Source organism: Artemia sp. Qi Xiang Cuo, chromosome 3, assembly GCF_049724085.1.
Source record: "Artemia sp. Qi Xiang Cuo chromosome 3, ASM4972408v1, whole genome shotgun sequence".
Taxonomy (NCBI): domain Eukaryota; kingdom Metazoa; phylum Arthropoda; class Branchiopoda; order Anostraca; family Artemiidae; genus Artemia; species Artemia sp. Qi Xiang Cuo.
This window is the reverse complement of record NC_142796.1, coordinates 74,697,065-74,717,672: the sequence shown is the minus strand read 5'-3', so window position 1 is coordinate 74,717,672 and position 20,608 is coordinate 74,697,065. Positions and strand designations below refer to the sequence as shown.

At 35.7% G+C, this 20,608-nt stretch overlaps 1 protein-coding gene across 3 annotated transcripts in view; it reads left to right on the top strand.

Annotated features, from left to right (window-relative positions):
- Positions 1-8,489: 8,489 nt before the first annotated feature.
- The window catches only part of Pop5 (POP5 ribonuclease P/MRP subunit), a 30,744-nt gene continuing 18,625 nt past the window's right edge, over positions 8,490-20,608 (top strand). For 2 of the 3 annotated variants that reach the window (XM_089086568.1, XM_089086566.1), the window contains exons 1-2: positions 8,490-8,609; positions 15,443-15,579. In XM_089086568.1, coding sequence (XP_088942694.1) covers positions 8,590-8,609; positions 15,443-15,579 — 157 coding nt within the window. In that variant the 5' untranslated portion in view covers positions 8,490-8,589. Of the gene's footprint in view, positions 8,610-9,544; positions 9,567-15,442; positions 15,580-20,608 lie in introns of those variants that run through there. The other variant, XM_089086567.1, reaches the window with a different exon arrangement.

The window sequence follows — 20,608 nt, the reverse complement described above, 5'->3', positions numbered from 1 at the left end:
ACTAGTCCTTTGAATTTCCAATTGAATGAGCCTGTTTTGAAGTTTCTACAACAACACCTTCTATAAAAACTTATATGCCCTCAGGGCATAACTTAAAACCCTTGCCCCGAGGGTTGTGGGGGAGTGTCCTCCTCAAAAACATATTTTCTATCTTTAAAACAACTACGCTGAACAAAATGGCTATCTCAAAATTTTGATTGGATGTGTTTTGGGGAATGATGGGCGTGAGGGGGATAGTTGCCCTCCAATCATTTTCGACTATTAAAAAGGACACTAGCCCTTTAATTTCCAATCGAATGAGCCGGTTTTGAAGTTTCTACGACAACGCCTTCTATAAAAACCTTGTGTGCCCACAGGGCATGACTTAGAACCCTTGCTATGAAGATTGTGGGGGAGTATCCTCCTCAAAAACATATTATCTATCTTTATATCAACTACGCTGACCAAAATGGCTATCTCAAAATTTTGATTGGATGTGTTTTGGGGAAATGAAAGGCGTGGGGGGGGGGGATTTTGCTAGTTACACTCCAATTACTTTCGAATATTAAAAAAGGGCACTAGCTCTTTATTTTCAATCGAATGAGCCTGTTTTGAAGTTTTTACGACAACGCATTCTATAAAAACCTTATATTCCCCCAGGGCATAACTTGAAACCCTTGCCCTGAGGGTTGTGGGGGAATGTCCTCCTCAAAAACATATTTTCTATCTGGGAATCAACTACGCTGAACAAAATGGTTATCTCAAAATTTTGATTGGATGTGTTTGGGGGAATAATGGGCGTTGGGGGGGGGGGCCGCGCTAGTGGCCCTCCAATCACTTTCGACTATTAAAAAGGGCACTAGAACTCTCGATTTCCAATCGAATGAGCCCTCTTTGAAGATTTTACGAGAACCCCTTCCATATGAAGTGCCTCTGGGAAAAAAAAATTAATAATAAAACATTGGAGCCGTATGGCCTTTACTATAGGCAACGCTACAGAGTTGCCTCTGAAAGTCTTCGTGACTTAAAAAATAGACAAAAAAGGACTAAGTATTAGGTACAGCTGATAAGTGTGATGATTAATTGTTTTATCAATATCCGCATTCATTTTTCATTAATACCTACTGTCAAAGTTCTGTTTTGCGCTAAAGAGAATAAATGAGTTTTACTTTTCCTGACGTTGAAATGTTAAAATTGTCAGTCAGCTAGACTGTTCCAAACTATCTGACCGTTGGATTTGGTTTAAGAGGTCAGGCAATATTGGAAAACAAGCATATGTTACCAAGGTCGTAGCCGGGATTTTGTTCGGGGGAATAATTTTTTTTCAGGGGGGGGGGAACACAAATTTTAAAAACTCTTCCGAAATTTGTCAATATGTATTTTTGTGACGAATTTAAGAAACAGGCAAATTTTAGGGGGGGGGAATTTTCCAGTTCCCCCTCTAGATACTAGATTTGTGTGTTGCAAGAAAACATAATCTTAACAGCTTGCGCTTGCTAGGAAAAATGTCGGATTTTTTACGGTCACGACAGGATTCATTCCGGATTTTTCATTCTCTGGTGTATAAGCACTGTGAAACACGGTCTTCGCATCACTATTTAAAGCAGAAGTTAGGATATTATGAGACATGGTCAGAGTCAAAAACAGGTTAGGCAGATCGGTTAGAATTTAAATGGTTCAAATTATAGGTAGATTGGTAGATTATTTGATTTTATTTTTGCTCATTTTTTGTTTAATGGAGTTCTTTACTTTTCTTTGCAAAAACTTATTTTGTGGAAAAAGTTTTTAGTTAATTTATGTTTGTTTTATATTGTCATAGTCTTTTCAGGGAAAAAGAAAATAACACTTTAAATCTTTTTGTTTTTTAAGACTTTAGAGTTTGGCCTGTTATTTTTATGCTAGAGAAAAATTTTCAGCAATTTTTAGCTACACACACCATTTTGAAAATCTGGACATAAATAGTACTGTTTAACTTAGTTTGATACCTCCTCTAGTTGACCTGAAATGGAAAACTTGATACCATTGGCAAAAAAATCTGTTTACTCCTTTTGATACCTTGGATACACTTATACTATTTTGATTTGGTTAAATATTAAGAGCAGAAGTAGCCTCGAAAGTTTGAACATAATACCCTCAGTTGTTCTTGGGATACTTCTGAGATGCCTTATTGGGAATTAACATTATCACAGTACATTTTGATTTAATCTTAAGGCAACATTTAGTTTTGAAACATAATGGGCAAATGGGAGGGAGTAGGTTTGTATAAAAACCTCCTCAAAAACATATTTTTACATGGAAATCAACTGTGCTGAACAAAATGGCTATCTCAAAATTTTGATTGGATGTGTTTGGGGGAATGATGGGCGTGGGGGAGGGGGGGCTAGTTGCCCTCCAATCACTTTCAACTATTAAAAAGGGTACTAGTCCTTTGAATTTCCAATTGAATGAGCCTGTTTTGAAGTTTCTACAACAACGCCTTCTATAAAAACTTATATGCCCGCAGGGCATAACTTAAAACCCTTGCCCTAACGGTTGTGAGGGAGTGACCTCCTCAAAAACATATTTTCTATCTGGAAATCAACTACGCTGAACAAAATGTCTGTCTCAAATTTGTTATTGGAGGTATTTGGGGGAATGACGAGCGTGGGGGGGCCTAGTTGCCCTCCAATCACTTTCGACTATTAAAAAGGGCACTAGCCACTTCAATTTCCAATCGAATGAGCCCTTTTCGAAGTTTCTACAACAACGCCTTCTATAAAAACCTTATATGCCCCCAGAGCATAACTTAAAACCCTTACCCTGAGTGTTGTTGGGGAGTGTCTTCCTCAAAAACAAATTTTATATGCGGAAATCAACTAAGCTGAACAAAATGTTTATCTCAAAATTTTGATTGGATGTGTTTGGGGGAATGATGGGATTGGGGGGGGACTAGTTGCCCTCCAATCACTTTCGACTATTAAAAAGGGTACTAGCCCTTTGAAATTCCAATCGAATAAGCCTGTTTTGAAGTTTCTAAACAAAATGGCTACTTCAAAATTTCGATTGGATGTGTTTGGGGGGGGGGGGGGCTAGGTGCCCTCCAATAACTTTCGACTATTAAAAAGGACTCTAGCCCTTGGAATTTCCAATCAAATGAGCCTGTTTTGAAGTTTTTACGACTACACCCTCTATAAAAACCTTATATGCCCCCAGGGCATAACTTAAAACCCTTGTCCTGAGGGTTGTGGGGGAGTGTCCTCCTCAAAAACATATTTTCTATCTGGAAATCAACTACGCTGAACAAAATGGCTATCTCAAAATTTTGATTGGATGTGTTTGGGGGAATAATGGGCGTGGGGGGCTTTTTGCCCTCCAATCACTTTCGACTATTAAAAAGGGCACTAGCCCTTTGAATTTCCAATCGAATGAGCCTGTTTTGAAGTTTCTATGACAACACCTTCTATAAAACTTTAGCCAAGGCCAGAACAAAATAACCAAGGCCAGAACAAAATTTGCACTTTACTGAAAAAATACAAATGAATGTGCATTGTCAGTTTAATATACATATACTGATATTTAGTAATCAAAATGCTAATATTATTTGATTTATTAAATTTATAAAAGTAAAAATATTTATATTTTTTTAGGTAAAGTGCAAATTTTGTTCTGGCCTTGGGAAGGCATAGGGGTTTTACGCCCAACTGATGATAATTTCTGCTCGTTTTGAGTCTACTCGGTTATTTATTGTAATTTCTGTTCGTTTTGGGTTTCATTTATTTATCAATGCTGATTTGTGGTAGTTTCACGCTTGGTAGATTATATGAATTTATTCTTGCTCATTTTTTGTTTAAAAGAGTTCTTTACTTGTCTTTGAAAAACTTATTTTTTGGAAATTTTTTTAAATTAATTTCTATTCGTTTTATATTGACATAGTCTTTTCAGGGAAAAACAAAATAACTCTTTAAATCTTTTCGTTTTTTGAGACTTTATAGTTTGGCCTTCTATTTGTATGCTGGAGAATTTTTTTTTTAGCAATTTTTAACAACATAAACCCTTGTAAAAATCTGGACACAAAAAGTACCGTTTAATTTAGTTTCATACCTCCTCTAGTTGACCTGAAATGGAAAACTTGATACCATTCGCAAAAAAATCTGTTTACTTTTTTTGATACCATGGATACACTTACGCTATTTTGATTTGGTTAAATTTTAAGAGCAGAAGTAGCCCCGAAAATTTGAACATAATACCCTCAGTTGTTCTTGGGATACTGCTGAGATGCTTTACTTGAAATTAGCAATATCATAGTGCATTTTGATTTAATCTTAAGGCAACATTTAGTTTTTAAACATAATGGGCAAATGGGAGGGTGGTCGTGGGAGGGTGGGAGTGGGAGGGGGATTAGTTGCCCAGCAATCACTTTCGACTATTAAAAAGGGCATAAGCCCTTTCTATTTCAATCGAATGAGCCCTTTTCGAAGTTCCCACGACAACTCCTACGATACGAAGACCCCTGGTCTAAACAACAACAACAGCAAAAATATCACTAATCCCTTTCGACTATTAAAAAGGGTACTAGCCCTTTGAATTTCAAATCGAATGAGCCCTTTTTCAAGTTTCTACGACAAAGGTTTCAATAAAAACCTTATATGCCCCCAGGGCATAACTTATAACACTTGCTCTGAGGGTTGGGGGGAGTGTCCTCCTCAAAAACATATTTTCTATCTGGAAATCAACTACGCTGAACAAAATGGCTATCTCAAAATTTTTATTGGATGTGTTTGGGGGAATGATGGGGTGGGGGGGGGGGGCTAGTTGCCCTCCAATTACTTTGGACTATTAAAAAGGGCACTAACCCTTTGAATCTCCAATCGAATGAGCCTGTTTTGACGTTTCTAAGACAACACCTCCTATAAAAACCTGATATGCACCCAGGGCAGAACTTAAAACCTGTGTCCCACGGGTTGAGGGGGAATTTCCACCTAAAAACACCAACTTACATTTGGAAAAAAACTACGCTGAACAAAATGGCCATCTCAGAATTTTGATTGGATATGAATAATTTCTAAGACCACACTGGCTAATCATGATAAAACGAAACAATAATAAAAAAAAAGAGAAAAACGAGCATTATACAAGCCAGTGAAACATATGAACTAAAATGCAAATATTTCGGTCAAGACCTCCGCTTGACCGTCCTCAGTGCAGGAAAATAACATCAAAATTACTAATAAAACTCCATGGATACTATAAATAAAAAAAATTCAAACCTTGAAACGAAGCGCAACTAAAATTTTAAGATATTTTATATATTTTTCCTTATATTTTCGGTACAACAATCAATTTTTCACCCAAACAAATGGGCTCCCTATGGGTACAAGCCTTTCACCTTTTTTGGCCACTTTTTACATGGAATTTATTGAAACCTCCGCTTTGATTACTTTTCCTCTGAAACACCGCTTCTGGGGCCGGTTTGTCGATGATGTGATCTCTGTCTGGAATCACGGAGAGATAGAACTTAACTCTTTTTTACTTCATCTTAATAGTTTCGATTCCAACCTTCAGTTCACCTTGGAACTAGAAGATAATCATAAACTGCCTTTTTTAGACGTCTTAATCTTCAAAAAATCTCTCAGCCTTGAATATTCAATTTATAGAAAACCTACACATAATGATAGGTATTTGTATTTCTCTTCCAACCACCCTCCTTGTCTAAAAAGAGGAGTAGTTATATCTTTAGTTGATCGCATCATAAGAATTTGTTCAAAGGCTCATATAATCCCAGAATTAAATTATCTGAAGGACATTTTGTTTTGCAATGGATATCCCATCAAGTTACTGGAATCCATCATAGAAAAAAGACAAAAAAGACAGAAAAAGATTTATCATCTCCACAACCTCCAACGGATATCATCCCTTTAGTGGGTGATAAGAAAGTTTTTACTGTTTTGCCCTATTTTCGCAAATTAGGTGACAAATTGCAAAGAATACATAAAAAACATACCTTCAAAAATTCTAATAAAATCCAGAACTATTTTAACAGCGGTAAAGATAAAACGAGCCCTATTTTGGGCAGTGGTGTTTATAGGGTTCCATGTTCTTGCGGCTGTTTCTATATTAGAAGAACCCATAAGCAATTGGGGGAGAGATTGTTGGAACACAGGTCCTCAATCGACAAAGCTATGGAGCTATGCCAAAGGCCTGAGACTTTTGATTCCGCCTTGGCTCAGGATGTGTATGACAACCCGCACCATTTCGCTTTATTCGATAACACCTCCATTATTGTCCCTGTTAAAGGTCTCATCCAAGTTTTCAGGGAGGCAGTTGAGATAAAAAAGTGCATTCACCGAAAGGTTGCTCTCAATAGAGACACGGGAGAAACCTATTTAAGCCCCATTTATAATGAACTAATTAATTCTGATCGTTTTTACTTAAATATTAAAAAAATCACATTTTGCAACCTAACCTAATCTCTGATGATGTTTTACCTGGAAAGCGTTTAGCTTTTAAAAATGCTCTGTATAAATTAAAAAATTGAATTCCCATTCAGTACTGTATTTTTTCATTCAGTTACCCTTTCACCGTTACATGGAAAGGGTCTTCAAATTTTAGTTGCGCTTCGTTTCAAGGTTTAAATTTTTTTTTTTTATAGTATCCATGGAGTTTTATTAGTAATTTTGATGTTATTATCCTGCACTGAGGACGGTCAAGCGGACGTCTTGACCGAAATATTTGCATTTTAGTTCATATGTTTCACTGGCTTGTATAATCCTCGTTTTTCTCTTTTTTTTATTATTGTTTCGTTTTATCTTGATTGGATATGTATGGGAGAATAAGGGGCGCGGGGGAGGGGGGCTAGTTGCGCTCCAATCACTTTCGAGTACTAAAAAGGGCACTAGCGCTTTGAATTTCCAATCAAATGAGCCCCTTTTGAAGTTTCTACGACAACGCCTTCTATAAAAACCTTATATACCCCAAGGGCATAACTTAAAACCCTTGCCCTGAGGGTTATGGGGGAGTGCCCTCCTCAAAAACATACTTTCTATCTGGAAATCAACCCTGCTTAACCAAATGACTATCTCAAATTTTGATTGGATGTGTTTGGGGGAATAATGGGCGTGGGGAGAGGGGGGCTAGTTGCCCTCCAATCACTTTCGACTATTAAAAAGGGCACTAGCCCTTTGAATTTCCAATCGAATGAGCCCGTTTTGAAGTTTCTACGACAACGCCTTCTATAAAAACCATATATGCCCCCAGGGCATAACTAAAACCGTTGCCCTGAGGGTTGTGGGGGAGTGTCCTCCTCAAAAACATATTTCTATCTGGAAATCAACTATGCTGAACCAAATGGCTATCTCAAAATTTTTATTATATGTGTTTGGGGGAATGATGGGCGTGTGGGGGGGGGGGCTAGTTGCCCTCCAGTCAATTTCGACTATTTGAAATATCACTAGCCCTGTGAATTTCCTATCGAATGAGCCTTTTTTTAAGTTGCAACAACAAAGCCTTCTATAAAAACCTTATAAGCCCGCAGGTTGTTACAGAAAACATTTACCCTGAGGGCTTAGGGGGAGTGTCCTCCTCAAAAACAAATTTTCTATGTGGAAATCAACTACGCTGAACAATATGACTATCTCAAAATTTTGATTGGATGTGTTTGGGGGAATAATGGGCGTTGAAGGGCTAGTTTCCCTCCAATCAATTTCGACTATTAAAAAGAGCACTAGGCACTCCAATTTCCAATCGAATGAGCCCTTTTCGAAGTTTGTACGACAACTCCTTCGATACGAAGTGCCCGGGTATGGAGAACCACAAAAAAACACATTGTGCCCACATCGTTCTTTATTTAGGCAGCGCTAGAGCGCTGCCTATGATTATCTAGTGCATTTAAAAAATTGTCAAAAGTTTGAAGACAAACAAAAACAATAATCTGAAAACTGTTGCATTAATATCTATACTACATCCTAAACTGGGCTTGAAGAAAGCAAAGCTTGATGCTTGGTCATTGTTTTCTGACAAAAGTCTTTGTGACTTTAAAAAAAAAGGACTAAGTATTAGCTACAGCTGATATATGTGAGGACTGATTGTTTTATCAATATCCGTATTCATTTTTCATTAATACCTACTGTCAATGTTTTGTTTTGCGCTAAAGAGAATAAATGAGTTTTACTTTTCCTGGCGTCGAAATGTCCAAATTGTCAGTCCGCTAGACTGTTCCAAACTATCTGACTGGCAGATTTGGTTTAAGAGGTCAGGCAATATTGGGATATAAGCATATGTTATCAAGGTTGTAGCCCGGATTTTGTTCAGGGGGATAATTGTTTTGGGAAGGGGGGTACACAAATTTTAAAAACCTTTCCGAAATTTGTCAATATGTATTTTTGTTACGAATTTAAGAATCCGGCAAAATTTAGGGGGAGGGGGAAACTTTCCAATCCCCCCTCTGAATACAGATTTGTGTTACAAGAAAGCATAATCTTAACAGCTTGTGCGTACCAGGAAAAATGTCGGATTTTTTACGGTCACGACAGGATTCATTCCAGATTTTTCATTCTCTGGTGTAGAAGCACCATGAAACGTGGTCTTCTCATTGCTATTTAAAATTTTAAAACAGAAGCTAGGATATTATGAGACATGGTCAGAGTCAAGAACAGGTTAGGCAGATCGGTTTGAGTTTAAATGGTTCAATTTATGGGAATATTGAGTCTAAACTTTTGGATAAGGGATCAAAGATAGGTAAATATCTACCAAATCATATTATTGAGTTAGGACTAAAGTAAATACACCATTCGATGCCTTTTTTTATGCTGATTACGAATATAATAAGCATTTCTATCGGAAATGAATTTCAGCCCCCCCCCTATATATGCCAATTCAGGGTTAGGTTGGTTAGGTATAGCCTATGTAGGGGGGGGGGGGGCTGAAATTAAATTCCAATAGAAAGTCTTATTATATTTGCAATAAGCAAAAAAAAAGGCATAAAATGGTTTATTCACTTTATTTCTAACTCAATAATATGATTTGGTAGATATTGACCCAAAGATATTCTGTTGTGTCCATTATACAGTGTTTTTCTTTTTCTAGACCAAACTGCAAGTATTTAGGGCTAGATCCTGTAGGTTAGTTGGACAGCTAATAACCACTTCAAAAGTTGAATCACTATTATTCTCCATAGATGTTGGATTGATATAAGCCTTGATAAGCTGCTTAACATAAGAAAACTTTTAGGAAAACAATTCTCACTTCATAATATTCAGAATAATCATAGTTAACACATTTAACTTGGGGAGAACCTTCATCTTCATTTCTTTGCTTGTTTTTCTAATAAATTCATGAATCTTTCAAAATAAAATCTAACATATATTAACAGAGTAGCATATGAAAGTTAAACACCATCACTGCCATCTGTCAAAAAGATATAAATAGGCTAATATTAATAAATTTATGTTAGGTTAGCTAGATGGCTGTTGGGTGTTTGTTTAAAACAATTTTCAAGACTTAGAGAAAAGACAAAATATTGAAAAATATGATTGAAAAACAAGGAAAATAGTGAGGATAAAGGTGCTCCCCTTGAATAATATCTTAACAAGGATAATTTTGCATATTATGAAGTAAGAAATGTTTTCTTAAAATGTCTCCTTATGACTGGGATTGGGGTAAATTTCTACCAAATCATATTATTGAGTTAGGAATAAAGTGAAAACACCATTTGATGCCTTTTTTATGCTGATCATGAGTATAATAATCATTTCTATTGGAAATGAATTTCAGCCCCCCCCCCCTATATATACCAATTAACGGTTAGGTTAGGGTGTAGAAATATAAAACCTGAATTGGGATATTTGTGAGGGGGGGTGAAATTAATTTATGATAGAAATTATTATTATATTTTTAATCAGCATAAAAAAAGGCATGAAGTGGTATATTCACTTTATGTGTAAGTCAGTAATATGATTTGGTAGAACTTTACCGGGATTGGTTTTAAATTTATACCCCTTTATCTCCACTTCTTTACTTGTGTTTCCAGATTTTCTAAGAAATTCATTAATTTTGTCCAATATTATTCAACTTATATATTAACAGAGTATATACACTCACTCCCTTAATGTGCAAATGTATACCCAGAATTGCATCCTGAATCCAAATATAACATTCATTTGCATTGCAACTGAACTTTACCCCCAACCCCTAAATATATCCAAATCAAGGTATATATTTGCACATCAGGGGGATGAGGGTAAAGTTCAGTTTTGATGCAAATGGATGCTATATTTGGATTCAGGATGCAATTTTGGGTATATATTTGCACATTAGGGTTAGGGATATATACTCTGTTAATATAGAGGTTAAATGTAATTGGGGAAAATTCATTAATTTCTCAGAAAAACAAGGAAAGAAGTGAAGATAAAAGTTCTCCCCATGCAAAATGTGTTAAGTATGATTATTCTGCATACTGTGAAGCAAGAATTCTTTTATTAACATGTTTCCTTATGTTAAGGGGGTTATCTAGGCCTATATGGATTGTTTCACTATTTGTGTGTTGAAGTTTTCTTAAAAAGTATGTTTTAGCTTGAATATATTGACTATATGGCCTGCAACAATAATTTTTTTTTAAAGGTTAACATCTAGAACAACAACAGCTCTTCACAAGGAGACATGCTAGAACAAAAGGTGATATCTTTTATTGCTAATTTTATGCTCATTTCTATGGTTTTGTTTGGATTTTGACTAATTATCTCTGGCCTCTCTACAATGGTCTCATATACCCCTAGGCTATGTAAAAAACCAACATTACTTAATGCAAAGGTGAATTTGGAGAGGTTTCCATTAATGAGATGTAAAATAGATGAACATAATGCATGATGTCTTTTTTATGCTCTTTCTGAATATATTATTTGTTTTAGCCTGCTCAGAAATTCAATTTTAAGTCCCCTATGAGCTCTTAAAGGTAATACCCTTTTTCCTGATTTTTGGCAACAGAAAATAGTTAAAATATTGGTTAAAAACCTACTAGGGTGAACTTGGGTAAGTCCATCCCCTTGTCAAGTTTTTTTTCAGCTCTTTTGGTAAGACGTCACCTGGGTGTGCTTGTTGCCAGTTTCAGAGCTTCTGCGCATAGGATGATTTCAGCTATTTGAAGATAAACTTGTCAAGGGGCTGTGGAACATAGGATGCATGGGTTGGCAACTTGAGGATAGTGACATTCTTTTCTGAAGCATGCTCCACAAGTGCCAAGAATAAATGGGAGCCATGGCCATCAAGAATATGAAGTACTTTTTCTTTCCCCTGATGTGGAAAAACATCTTTAATTCAGCTATTGAAAAGGTTTGCTGTCTTCCATCCTTTCTTAGTAGCTGAAAAATGTGCATCTGGATGGTCTTTAACAGGTAGCCATGAAATCCAAGTGTTTTTCCCTGAGTGACAGTTTCTCATCTGGTGCACTAATACATGCAGGAACATGTGTATTATCATCCCCATTGCCACCAGTTTGCTGCTTGTCTGGTGATCTGTTTGCACCAGCTATTTTAAGGCTATCAGGATTGCAACAAAACAAAGTTTTGACAAAGTTGTTCCAACATTATGGCTTGTCAAAGATGTTAAGCTTTTCTGTCCTTTTGTTTAAGCTGATCCTAAAATCCTAAAGTGACGAAAAGGGCTTCTTATTGCACAGCCCTCAGGATTCTCAAGTTATTCAGGTTCCTTAAGCGACATGTTCTTTCTTTTCTTAGAAAAACCCAAACCACCAGTCCTCACCTGGTCAATTCCTTGTGAAATGAGTACTGCTTTTGTTCTCACTAACATATTTTTTTACTTTGTATAGGAACTGTTGTTGGTAAGCCCCATGCCCCAGTTTTCCATGACCCTCAGCAAATTTGCCATACTTTGCTCAACATAATTGGGGAGTTCCAGAGGTTTTCCGAGAGTAACAGGAGACAATTTGGGGGAAATCTCTTTGCTTCTTTGTCTGATCAATTAGTATGCTGTAAATTATGTATAGTATGTAGTGTTAACATTGTAAATAGTTGACAAATACATCGAAATCTAGACTAGAATTGCCAAAACCTAGCCACCAGTGGTGTCATTTAGGGGGGGGGGGGGCTGGCTGGAGCTATAGCCCCTCCCTGATTTTTGGCGGGGCCCCAAATCATTTGTCACAATTTGTATTGATTTGACTTGAACTGTGAAAAAAAATCATTGCATAAAAAAGTATTCTCAATTAAAACAAATCCATTTCTAATAGAGCTGTACTTCACAACAATACATTGCAAGCTTCATTCACAAACATTTTTATTTATTATCCCTATTTCATATTTTGCGATACATTTTTATTGCCTTGTTGTTACAACCATGGTGGCCAACTTTCATTACAATAAAGTAATTGACCCAGGATTCATAATAGAATAATACATGCCGGTTACCTAATTCTGGAGCAGTGATCCCCTCTATATATACATATTATGTACTCTATATTTCTCTGAGTCTATTTTTGAATCTGGTCTAACTTTTTTTGGAGTTGTGTGTGAGTTGTCTGTTTCCAGATTTTAAAATTAAAACACCTTTTTGTACAACAATGGACTTTTTACATTCCCAGTAACTATAGACGTATTATTGTTGTTAGACCCCAGAATGCATGGGATTTTGCAAGTTTGCTTGAACCAACTTATAAAGAAGGTGAGAAAAACATCTATCTCTGTATTAGATGTGGGTTTGCCACACTTTATCAATACTAGCCAACTTGCTAGTGTAGCAGCGCATGACAAAGAAGCTTACATTCCCACAACTCTATTGGCGTCACATATGGATCTTGTGAGAAGATATATGAACTCTTTAGACAATAAGCCAAAAGAAGGCTATAGTAGAATTGTTGGATTTCGATGCTATGTTTGATATTTTTGGGGAAAATGAAACCTTGTTGATTCCCAATGATGCAATAAAAGTGAAAATTACTTTTAAACTAAAGTTCTCTCAGCAGTCATGAAACACTTTCGAATTGCTTCCTACTATTATTAGTTGATTTTGGGAAAGGCTTGTGCTAACTACTGTGAAGAAATGTTGTTTTTCAACAAATTTGAGCCAGCCACTTTTGGGGGCCCACAGAGGTTGTTTAGCCCCCCCCCTAGCTCAGAATAAAATGACGCCGCTGGATCAAGGCCTACCTGAGAATACAAAATACCCATCAATCCTTAATATAAGTGGAACAATTATTATAATTCTTCATTAGCAGAGACAAAGGTTGAAGAGAGGCCATTGCTGTTTTAGATACAAGGAACTAACAAGGTTACAAGGGAAATTTGCTAGAACCATTCAAATATCACAAGTATAGCTTTTCTTTTTTGAGTGTACACACTAGTCTTTACCTTCAGAATTTAAATTTCTATTTTTTTTTTCAAATATACATTGGCTTTCATTCCTCTTTTTATCTTTTCACTGTTTATTAAGCTAACAGTTCATAGTTTATCATGGTTTCTATATAAAATGGCCTTGCTTTCTATTTTCGCAAAGTAAAAAGTAAAAAAACACAGGAAAAAATTTATGTCAAAAAACCATAACAAGGACTTGCATCTTAGTTTTTTTTTATTTTCTAGTGATAATCAATACACACGAGAATTAACCTCAAGGCTATAACTAGGCTGGAATTTCTTTTATTTATTTATGTATGTATTTTTTCATAAAAATGGATTTCAAAATTGACAGCCAGAGATTTTCTGGCCTGAAAAAAACAATCTAGATAGGTCACAAGTTTGAGAAAATTCATTTAAAGTTTTAATTATGGATAAAAATTTGTCATGGGATGGGAATGACATCTGAAGGACAACCCAAACAATGCAAATTCACAATTGCTGAAAATGAACAATCTGGACCATCAAACATGACAAGACCAATCTGAACAGCTAAAGTAAAGGACATAGAATTTTTTTTAAGATAATGAGTAACAAAAATAAAAAGAAACATGAGGCTAGAAGATATGCAACAAAGAACAATGAAAGAAATCATAATGAACCCAAATAAAAATGAATCACAAAAAAAAATCTCTGGTCAGAAGACAACCAAAATTGATAATAGCAACATATCAAAGCAGTAAATGACAATAGAAAAAAAGTTTCTTAAAATCCTCATTAGCCCACTTTCAAACTACAGTTACTATTTTGGCATTTTCCCTTTGAATTAAAACTAGAATGAGTATTACATGAAGGAATTGCATGTTTTCAATTAAAGGTGTTGTTACAACTTTCAGGTCCAAAGCAGTTAAAACTATAACAAGGCCAGGAGAAAGACCCAAAACGCAAATTTACAATTATTGAAAATGATAAGTTGTTAGAACAAGAGGAAACTTATTCATTGCAAAACCGGTGCCCCCCTGAACATGGCCTAAAACACAACCAAATATTTACATAAATTACAGAAATCAGGAATTCAATTTTTATTGGAAAATGACAAGACCAAGAGGACAACTAAAAAAACGCAAATTCACAATTGTTGAAAATGAACAACCTGGACCATCAAACAAAACAAGACCAATCTTAACAGCTTATGTCTGAGGTAATGATGAACAATATTAAAGCACAAAGAAATATGTGGTTAGAAGACACGCTATGGCACACACAGCACTAACCTATAAAGATGCCATAAACTACGCAAATGTTAATTACAAGTCATTGGGACCCTTCAACATTGTATGTATTCACTGTGGAGTCCTTTATTTCCTTGATGAAAGAGTAGCAAACAAAGGTGAGTCATTGGGAGATTGCTGCTTGCATGATCAAATTGTATTGCCACATCCACATTTTCGAAATGAATTGGTTTGCGTTTTTTTTTGACAACTTCGCTTGCTCTCTTACGAGTTCCAAAAACAAATCTAAAATTTGAACTCATGTTTTTCTTTAGCTTTATTCAATGTAAGCAATGATTGAACCATAAATAGTTGTAATGCTTTTAGCTTCACAGCAGCTGGACAAATTTATCAGAGAATCAACTCGGTGCAACATCCAATAAAAACAACTCAATATGATTTTGAATTACCTTCATTTGGCCGAATGTACTTTTTAGGCCCCAGTGAAGCTGTTGACAAATGCCTTGCAAATCTTTTAAATTATGGGATCCCTTGTCCTTTAAAGGATCTGGATCTGGAAAATCCAGATCTTAATGGATCTGGAAGAAGCATTGCAAGACAAAAACAATTATGTCAAAGGTTTTATGAGAATGCGAGAAGTGGAGGATGATGTAAATCAGTGTGCTGATTCTCCAGGACAACAACTTCCAAATGTGCAGCTCATTTTTACTGTACCAGATTTTTGTGGATGATAGACCATTAAACACTCCTGCATGTAATAAAGTATGGGTTATTTTTACTCTTAATACTGACCATAGTTTTCTGTCAAATGAAATGGTTTTAAAACCATATGGCAAAAATGTTGCCAGTTTAAAAAATACCAATATTATATATATATAATTTATATAAATTCCATAATTATTTTTCTTATTTCAGGTATTTTGTAGTTCAGGTGGAACCTCATGCTTTTACATTTGATACCAACTCAAGGATATTATATCAAGCAATATTAGGAAAGGTAGAAAGTCTCCATGGGGATTATGGTCTAGCTAGCATAAAAGATGGATTTGAAGGTTAGTTATTACGCCTATTGTTGGCAGGGTGTGTAATTGTCAGAGCCCATACCTCTCGTTAGATTGGTGTTGCTGATGCAATCTTATTACTTTTTTCAGGCAGAATCATAATCTGGAATCACTGTTGTATCATTACTCTGCTTTCAAGTTCTGTGCCACAGAAATTTACTTTCAAATACAGTGCTTTTTGAACATATGCCAATTAATTTTGTGTGTCGTTAAAGTTAGTCTGTCCCAGTGCAAAATTTTGTGAAATAACTAGTCACTCAGTGGCGGATTCAGCGTGGGCTATGGAATCACTTCCCCCTCCTCTAAAAAGAACCAGAAAAGACAAAAACACGTGCAAAAAAAGAGGAAAAAGGACTCAGATTAATTTTATTTACAGTTACAGGAACAAATAGACAGGGTTCCTGGTAGAAATATTTTCATTTTTATTAGGGGATTTTATTGCCCACGCCTGTAGAAATAAGGATAGATGGTACCCTAGTTTAGGTAAATTTAGTGTTGGGCAAGAACACAGTAATGGTTAAAGACTGCTGCAATTTTGTAGGTATAACCATCTAGTTCTAACCAATTCAGTATTTGGTTATAAAATGGCCTATAAGTTAATATGGTATTCACGTGATGGTAAGAAACTTTCCTAATAATCAACCTTATTGATTATGTCATTGTAAATCAAACACTGACAGGATTGATACAAGGTACTAGGGTATATAGGATTGCTGTTATTGATGTTGAAACTAAAGATCACTAATTAGTAGTGTATAGGATTAGTCTAAAGTGGAAAATTAAGAAGGGTAACTACGTTTATCTTTCAGGAAGCAATGACATTGGTGGACTCTAGGATGAGAATTTGAGAAGAAATTTTCAGGAACAGTTTAATGCTAAACAGGAGAGTTTAAAATTTGACAATGTAGAAGATGGATGGAATAATTTCCGGAAAAAGTTTTTGAAGTTGATTATGGTGTGTTAGGGAAGAAAGCTAGAAACACAGCTAGAAGTTTTAGGGAAAAATGCTTTACGTTTCACAGAAACGAGGAGGGGCTTGTGCGAGAATCATTTGAGTGATGGATCATATGAAAATAAGGGGAATTTAAGGATGATAGAAGAAAGCATTGAAATATGAATTACGAGGTGGGAAGTGGAGGTCACTGATAAAATTGTTAAAGATCTGGAAGATACAGCCAAACGGCGTAATAGTAAAATACTATTCTGGCATGTTGATAAATCACAGGCAACGCTATAGCGTTGCCTATAGTAAAGGCCATGTGGCTCCAATGTTTTATTATTTATTTATTTTTTTTCCCAGAGGCACTTCTTATGGAAGGAGTCGTCGTAGAAACTTCAAAGGGGCTCATTCGATTGGAAATTGAGAGTTCTAGTCCCCTTTTTAATAGTCGAAAGTGATTAGAGGGCAACTAGCCCCCCCCCCCCCCCCCACGCCCATCATTCTCCCCAACACATCCAATCTAAATTTTGAGATAGCCATTTTGTTCAGCGTAGTAGATTTCCTCATAGAAAATATGTTTTTGAGGAGGACACTCCCCCACAACCCTCATGGCAAAAGGTTTTAAGTTATGCCCTGAGGTCATATAAGGTTTTTATAGAAAGCGTTGTCGTAGAAACTACAAAAAAGGCTCATTCGATTGGAAATTCAAAGGGCTAGTGCCCTATTTAATAGTCGAAAGTGATTGGAGGGCAACTAACTCCACTCTCACGCCCACCTTTTCCCCAAACACATCCAATCAAAATTTTAAGATAGATTTTTTATTAAACGTAGTTTTAAGTTCTAGAACTTAGGTAATCAAGTGTTTCATTTTTTTTAGTGTTTTTATGTATAAATATGTTTTTTCTTCCAAATATTTTTAGTTGTTTGGACAGCTTTAAGCAATAACAAATGTTTAAACTTACTACGCTTTTTAGAATGTTAGTCTGCGTGCCAAGCACGTCAGGGAAAACGCAGCTCATTTCAAAAATACTGAAAATTCCAATTCCATTATGACATCACCTCCTAAATGCATCGTTTACTGCTATAAATCCTAACAAAAGGCTTATGATGTCATGAAAGCGCATACCCCTTATGTTAAATTTGTCCAAGGGGCAGATGGGCAATATTGATCAATATTCTACATCGATTCTAGCGTTGTCAAAAGTCTTCTCCCACCATCTTAATTTATCAACGGTGCTAATAACTGATAACTTATTTACTCAAAATCAAGTTTTTAGAACAGTTTCTCTAAACATGTCCCATTTAATTTTGTTTCTAAATCTAAGAGATGTGTCTTTAATTATGATATTAGCTAGGCTAAAGTTTCGCTCAAACCCTCGACATCATGTTGAATCTTATAACCATGCCTCTCACGCCCTTTTGCATATCTGCTTATCGATTTATACACTCAAGGTAGGAATCTGATCCTCACAAGTGATATTTTTGATCTCGAAGTAACTATTTATTTACCATGCGTTTAGTTAATATCATGGAACAGTTGAAGAAACATTGCCCCCTTATGGAAGTCCTGTGTAAATCAATGCTTAAAATTTGAAAATTAATAATACAAAATGTAGATCCGAATTTAATCAATATCACTAGCCAAGGCCGTACCCAGGATTTTCTTTCGAAGGGGGTGTTACTAAAAAAAATTGGGAGGGGGGGCTTACACAAGAAACGCATACACAATCTGTTTATGTCCAATTTTGTTACGTTTTTACGAGTCAAACAAACATTTTGGGGGGCAGGTTCAAACCCCCAAACCCCCCCCTGGATACGACCGTGTCACTAGCGATCTATGTCTAAACCATTAAACAGCTCTCTACAATGTTCCAGTGCCCCGCTATCTGAGGAAAATAAGAAAGAACATATCATGCCACATATTCAGAATATTGTCGTTTGAGCAACTTTTCTTGATTTTCAAGCCAATATATTTCCCTTGTTGTTCAAGCCCAGGGACGGTAAGTTTGTTATATAGGGGGTTTGGACATGGTGGTTCTAATAGTGTACCTCTTGTTTTGATCTGACTCTATTTTTAGGAGCTATGGGTTTTTATATTTCTTAGTACTGGACGTAATTACTGGACGTGATCGTCTCTTACTAGGTTGCTAGCTACCGCTGAAACCCGGATATTACTGACTCCCGACTTAAGACGTCAGAGTGTTTGAAGAAGGGCTGTTGTAAATACAAGTACAGTTTAAGATTCATTGGTAAAACCAAATCCCTTAAACGAAAACCCACTAGCTTATTCAACAAGACAGGGAGTTCTTTGCAATATTAACACCGATCGTGGCAAGTTTGATAGGAAGCCTCGTAAATTCCTTGTAATATGTCACGCGTCTATAAAGTTATACCATTTGAAGAAGCTCTTATGCCAAAGTAGTGATTTGGAAATGACTTAAGTTTATTTCTTCCAAATTCTTCAATTCTGGATGATCAAAATTAATTATTTTCCAAGCAGCAATCTCAAGATTCCGCAATTTAAAGGAGCAGACAAAAAACAATAAAAGTGGTTTTTGTTGAAATATGGCCTGTAAGTGAATCGCCAACTTTTCCTCCTCAAGAAGAAATCTTTACCATTAAACCAAATTTCCCCTCTATCAAAAAGATTTCGAGTTGCAGCGGGATTTTTTTTTATATGTTATACGTCTAAAGGATGTTGTTTATGACCCAGAAGATTTTGTCATAAAAATTCAAGGAGTTCCGTATATATTATTCGACTTTTTAAGTGATCTAGTGTCAAGCAGAAAAACCAGTTCTGCTGTTGACGAATTTGCTATAAATTTTCTCATTGAGAATAAGCTGATAAGAATAATTTTCTCATTGAGTTTGATAAAAAATAAATATATAATAAATAATATTTTGAGTAAAAAGAACCCTTTTTCCTTGAATACTTCTATGAACAATAGCTTTCTATATGATTTGAGACCTCGAGAAGACAGCAGCCCCTCTAAATTTCAATATGAAGAGAAACCTGACGAGTATAACTGGTTGCTCTCTAATCACTTGACTCTTAAAAAAGTCTCTAGAATTTTTTATTTCCAATAGAATGAGCCCCTTTTGAAATTTCTACGACAACTCCCTATATACGAAGTGCCTTGGTGAAAAAAAAAATACATTGTGCCCACATGACTCCTTACTTCGGTAACGCTATTGCGCTCCCTATGATTCTTTGCTATATTAACCTAAATGAAGTTTTAAGAGGATTGTTGGGATAATTATATATTCAGGGGATGACAGAACCCATTTTACTGCAAACTGCAATCTGTGTCTGTGTAAGTCGATGTCTTTGCGTAGTATGTGTATGTCTGTACAATAGAGTAATATATAAGTTGTGTAGCTTCTTTCTATAACTCCAAAAGATGAATCACTCCGTAGTAACCAAAAGTTAAAAAATTTGTTTCTAACAAAAAATGGCGTGAGAGAAAAAGCATCAAGTGAGGGAAAATCGCCATTTAAGCGGATTCAGGAATAGAAAATGTACTTTTATACTTTTTAATCTGAAGTTTTAACTGTTTTTTACTGTAAGGCACAATAAAAAAATAACTTGCGCGGGTTCTGTCTAAACATAATATAGCTTTAAACGTAATAGCACATCCTTAATAAATACTTACTACAGTACATTGGCTATGAGGCTTTCCTCTGGAGTAGCAGGGTGGAAGTTCAAGTCGTTCTGTAGCAACAGGCGTCCTTAAGTTAACCAGTACGGAGTTTTGTTTGTAAATTTCTTTAAAGGACGTAAAAGTGCTGGAGGGCATGGAGAGCGTTTCTTTTGTATCTTCTTGATATCTTAGTAAACTTGGAGAAGATTTATTCTAAGATGCTACAATGACAGACGTTAATCACTAGAGTATGCTTTCTGTAAGCTTTTCTTGCAAAACAATAATCAAAAATCTTAGACTGGAAGCTGTGTCAGCTCATTGGTTCTAATTCTTTCATGAGGTTCTCTTTCTCTCTGCTTCTCCATAGCCTTTAATTTCATATTAATTAAAAAAAACTTTCCACAAAATAAGCTTTTCAAAGAAAAGTAAAGAACTCCAT